Raw genomic sequence first — 5,227 nt, forward strand, 5'->3', positions numbered from 1 at the left:
GGAAAGTCAACCCAGTGCCCTCTTGGTTTATCATTTGCCTATAACAATGTAAAACTCTAGTATCTTTACAAAACATGGAATTGTTGTCTATGAACTTTATAGGAATAAAATTTTGTTAAAGGAAATAAAATAGTACAAAGATGACATGGTTCAGCTGCCAATCCATATTAACATGCATTAAGTTATAACAGTCAGTCCAAGCAACATTTTAATAATTTTTAGAAATGTGACTATAGTGTGCTGATATTCCAAGCAATCTTGCTCTGGCATAGTTTTATTTTACATATATACAAGTCATGTTATTGCATATACACATCAAGAAACTACTCCAGTTATCACATCTCAAAGGTAGTGCTTATTTTTTAGGCTGAAATTTTCCTTTGGCTTCTTGCTCACAACAAGGGGCATAGGCAGCCATTTCTTTCCAAGAGTTTACTACATTCAAGGAAGTCTGGACTCATAGCTTGTTGTTTTCCTCATGGAATGATGACGGTATTGAGGATCTGAACTGATAAATAGTGTCTCTGAACATTTCAAACATTAGCTACACTTTTTTTTTTTTTTTTTTGTGGTATGCGGGCCTCACACTGTTGTGGCCTCTCCCGTTGCGGAGCACAGGCTCCGGACGCGCAGGCTCAGCAGCCATGGGTCACGGGCCCAGCCGCTCCGCGGCATGTGGGATCCTCCCAGACCGGGGCGCGAACCCGGTTCTCCTGCATCGGCAGGCGGACGCGCAACCACTGCGCCACCAGGGAAGCCCAAGCTACACTTTTGATTTCTGTGCTTCTACAAGACTGTATGACCCTTTCATGTTAGCTTTTCTAGGAAAGTAAATAATCATTCCAATGGCAGGTATTATTAAGGAGGATGCACCATAGAGCACGAGAAGTTCAGGAGAAAAATAGTCCTTGTTACTTTCTCTTCCTTTAACATCAAGTGTTATCCTTGTTAATTGCAAGCCAACTTCATTTTTAGATTCACATTCATATACTCCCACATCCTCTAACTGGGCCCTGTGGATGGTATATGCACTATCCATAGACTTTAGCTCTGCTTTTTTCTTCAGGATTATCAAAGTTTGGGGAACATTTCCACACGTACAGGAGATAATGACAGTGTCTCCTTCCTTGACATTCTCAGAAGGAAAAGCTGTTAAGCTGTATATCTTTTGGAGTAACTTGGATAATTAATTTTACTTCTTTTCTGCTTATTCCAACCTGGTTAATGCCTTCACAGACATAAATACCAGAATCTTCCATTTTTGTAGACATTAAGGTGAGAGTGATATTCTCAGAAAGAGGCTGTAGATCCCCTATACGTAGCAGCCTGCTCCACAGGATTTTCGAAGCTGGAAGGCCATCGCTAGAGCATGTCATATTCACAGATCTACCTTCCTCCAGGATGGAGGAGGGGCTGACCAAGAGGGTTGTATCCCCAGGAGTAACATTAACATATAGTACCTGTGTACTCTGCCTTTGTTTGGGTTCAAATTCCATTTCATCAATAGGTAACTTAGCCAGACAAACAAGAACTTTTCCAGTATCTTCAGTGGTGGGTATGAAGATCATTTCCAATCTCTTCGTCTCTAGGGATTTCTTACTTACATCTTCCAAAAAGATTTTATTTTTCATAATACTCTCCCCTTTAAGTAATTCAATCTCCAGCAGGTCAAAAGTATACACATCAGGAACCTTGCAGCTTACAGTGACCAGGTTTCTACTCACTAACAGACCACTCATCTCAATTTCTGGATCTCTAGGGAAGGAGTAGAGCTCCACCTGGATTCCCTTTTCCAGTTTCTTATACCCACATGTCACGGTGCACAGGTAAGAATGTTCGTTTTCAAATCTCACAGGGCTCAGGGTCAACGTGGACTTGGACCCCTCGCTCCTCACCTTCCCATTCAGAGGGCTGTCTATCTGGGTTCTCCAAGAGAAAGATGGGGACTCGCAACCCGTGACATCACAGGTCAACACAACTGAGTGGCTAATCTGAGCAGCAATCTGGGATCCAGGAGAGATCTCTACAGTAAACATTTTCTCTTGAACAATTAATTTCACCTCTTTTCTGTCTTTCCCAACCAGGTTAACTCCTTCACACACATAAATTCCAGAATCTTCCATCCTCATAGCAATTAAAGTGAGAGTTGCATTCTCAGAAAGGAGCTGTAGATTCCCAATGTCTAATTTCTTGCTCCGGAAAAATCTGTGGCGCTGGTAGACCTTCACTGGTACATGTCATCATCACGGAGTCATCTTCTTGCAGGCTTGTGGAGGGATTCACAGATATAACTGTGTCCTTGGGTGAGACATAGACTTGCAGTTTTTTGTAGTCTCCTGTACTTGGGGTTGAGAGTCAATTTCATTAATGTGTACTGTAGCTTAACAAACAAGAGCTTTCCCAATATCCTCATCAATAGGAGTGAAGGTTACTTCCAAACTCTTCGTTTCCTGGGACTTCATTTCTGAAGGCTCCAGAAAGTTCTGTGTCTTCATGGAACGGTTGCCCTTCAGTAATAGTATCTCCAGCTTTTCAAATGGGTACACAGCAGGGACCAAACACGTGACTGTGACTGGCTTCCCAACTTCCAGGGAACCACTCAAATGAATCTCTGGGTCCTTAGGGAAAGAGTAGATCTCCACTGGGATTTTTTCTTCCAGTTTCTGAGACTCACAAATCACTGTGCACAGGTAATAGTGTTCATTCCCCAGACTAACAAGATCCATGGTCATCGTGGATTCGGTCCTCTCATTTCTCACCTTCCCATTCAGTGAACTGTCTATCTGAGTTCTCCAGGAGAACTATGGGGACTCTCAGCCTGTTGTGCTGCAAGTCAGTGAGATGGAGTCACCAATCTGAGCAATAATTTTGGATTCAGGGAAGATGTTGATTTTAAAAGCTTGAGCTGCTAGTGTTGGAGGGTCTCCTGCAGAGGTGGGGGGTGGCTGTGGCTTACCACGGGGACAAGGACACTGGCAGCAGAAGCTCTGGGAACTACTCCTTGGTGTGAGCCCTCCCAGAGTCCACCATTAGCCCCACCAAAGAGCCGGGGAGGCTCCAGTGCTGGATTGCATCAGGACAAACAACCACCATGAATTCTTGAAATCATTAAAATGGAATTTTAGTTATTCTTGATAAATTATTTTTTACTGTGCATATGGACTGCCTACTTCTCAAGCAGAATTGGCAAATATTTTGGCTTGAATACTGGAGTACCACAAAGCACATGAGGGTCAATAAAGTATTGATAAACAAGGGAATGCTTTCTTCCATTTTTTTTTTTAAAGATGAGGGGGCAGGCTCCCCAAATCCAAGGAGAAGAGTTGTTCTGGGACTTCGAGGTCCAGCCTTTCTTTCTTGCCCTTGAGGATTTCTACCACACTTCCGCAGTCCCAGGCTCGGCTCCATGCCACTTCCCACACCTCAGCCACCATTCACCTCGTCCTGCCACTGATGTGGGCCCCGCTGCCGGGAATGCTTTCTAAAGAAGTGATGCTTGAAAGTTAAAAAAAAATATGGAGAGTCTGTTTCTGTTTTGTAAATAAGTTCATTTTTATCATTTCTTTTTAGATTCTGCATATAAGTGGTATCATATGATATTTCTCTTTCTCTGTCTGATTTACTTCACTCTATATAACAGACTCTAGGTCCATCCACCTCACTACAAATAACTCAGTTTCATTTCTTTTTATGGCTGAGTAATATTCCATTGTATTTAAGTACCACATCTTCTTTATCCATTCCTCTGTCGATGGACATTTAGGTTGCTTCCATGTCTTGGTTATTGTAAACAGTGCTGCAATGAACACTGTGATGCATGTATCCTTTCAGACCATGTTTTTCTCTGGATATATGTCCAGACTTAGAGAACGACTTATGGTTAGCAGGGGGGGAGGATGGGGGAAAGGGATAGTTAAGGAATGTGGGATTGACATGTACACATTGCTATATTTAAAATGGATAACCAACAAGGGTCTACTGTATAACAGAGGGAAATCTACTCAATATTATGTAACAACCTAAATGGGAAAATAATTTGAAAAAGAACTGATACATGTATATGTATAACTGAATCACTTTGCTGTACACCTGAAACTATCACAACATTGTTAACGAACTATACTCCAATATAAAATAAAAAGTTAAAAAATAATGGAGAGAATAGGAGTGCTGTCTTAATGAGGAAAGCTTGAGCTCTTTAGAAGCCCTTGCACAGCACTGAAGTGAATTTTGAGGCTTCACATCACTTCAGTGCCAGGATAAAATTAAGACAGAATAGTTTGGAATCCCTGGGCACCTTAGAAACAGCACAGGGAAACCCAACTGGCAATCCCAACTGTCTTAAGTCAAAGTGTAGCGATGCATAAACACTTGCACTCAAGTGTTTTCACTGTGTTTAAAATGATTTGTTCACAATGCATTAACAATGGAAGCTCATCTGGAAGTGTGGTTTGTGGTTTTGCAGATTTTACCTCCATAAAAGTTTTCAGGTAAAGATAAATGTTGCAGGTGAGTCAAAAAGGAAAAAAAAAATAATTTCCTCTTGGTTGCAATAGCCAGAGAATGATTGCCCAATTACACATGTTCGTTTTGGTTTAGAATTTGGTGGGGGCCATCCTTGGAATTTGGACAGTTTGTCATCTGGTCTAAGTATGTGATTACACGTGAGATACCAGGGAGGGGGAAGGAAAGGTGACTCCAAAGTTGTAAGCCTCACTGATTCAGTAATAATTGGCCATTGTCAAGGAAAGTATTACCAAGAAGAGGAGCTCGTTGGGTGTGTTTGGGGTGGAGAGGATGATGAATTCTTTGGGGAACATGTAGATCTGAAGGAATGAGGGGGAAATCCAGGTGAAGATTTCATGAAAGTAATTGAAAATACTTGCCTGGAGTTGTGTGGAGAGATTAGGACTGACAGTTTGTGTTGGAAGTCATCTATTCATAGCCTTAGGAGTGAAAGAGATCTTCTCTCCAAGGAAGAAAGGAAAAAGATAAACTAAAGGGCACATTGCATTGATAACCACCTTCACAGGGGGAGAAAGGTGGAAACAAAGGAGACAGGCCACACTGGCCTCTGTGGTGTCTTTGAACCCACCAAGCATAGCCCCCTGAGAGCTTGCACCTTCCATCCTCAGCCTGGAATGCTCTTCCCACAGAGGCAGAGGTGCTTCCTTTGTGCGCCTATAATACTCTAAATGTTTCTGATGCTACATTCACCACAGATTAT

At 42.1% G+C, this 5,227-nt stretch overlaps 1 protein-coding gene across 1 annotated transcript; it reads right to left on the reverse strand.

Annotated features, from left to right (window-relative positions):
• Positions 1–277: 277 nt before the first annotated feature.
• Positions 278–2,907, reverse strand: LOC102979086 (vascular cell adhesion protein 1-like). Its single transcript, XM_055091312.1, is given in 4 exon segments — positions 278–1,156; positions 1,158–2,201; positions 2,203–2,330; positions 2,333–2,907. Coding segments are annotated over 4 exon segments (1,965 nt in total). The 5' UTR covers positions 2,733–2,907; the 3' UTR covers positions 278–763.
• Between the last annotated feature and the right edge of the window lie 2,320 nt (positions 2,908–5,227).

The sequence above is a fragment of the Physeter macrocephalus genome, chromosome 15 (assembly GCF_002837175.3).
Source record: "Physeter macrocephalus isolate SW-GA chromosome 15, ASM283717v5, whole genome shotgun sequence".
In the NCBI taxonomy this organism is placed as follows: Eukaryota; Metazoa; Chordata; class Mammalia; order Artiodactyla; family Physeteridae; genus Physeter; species Physeter macrocephalus.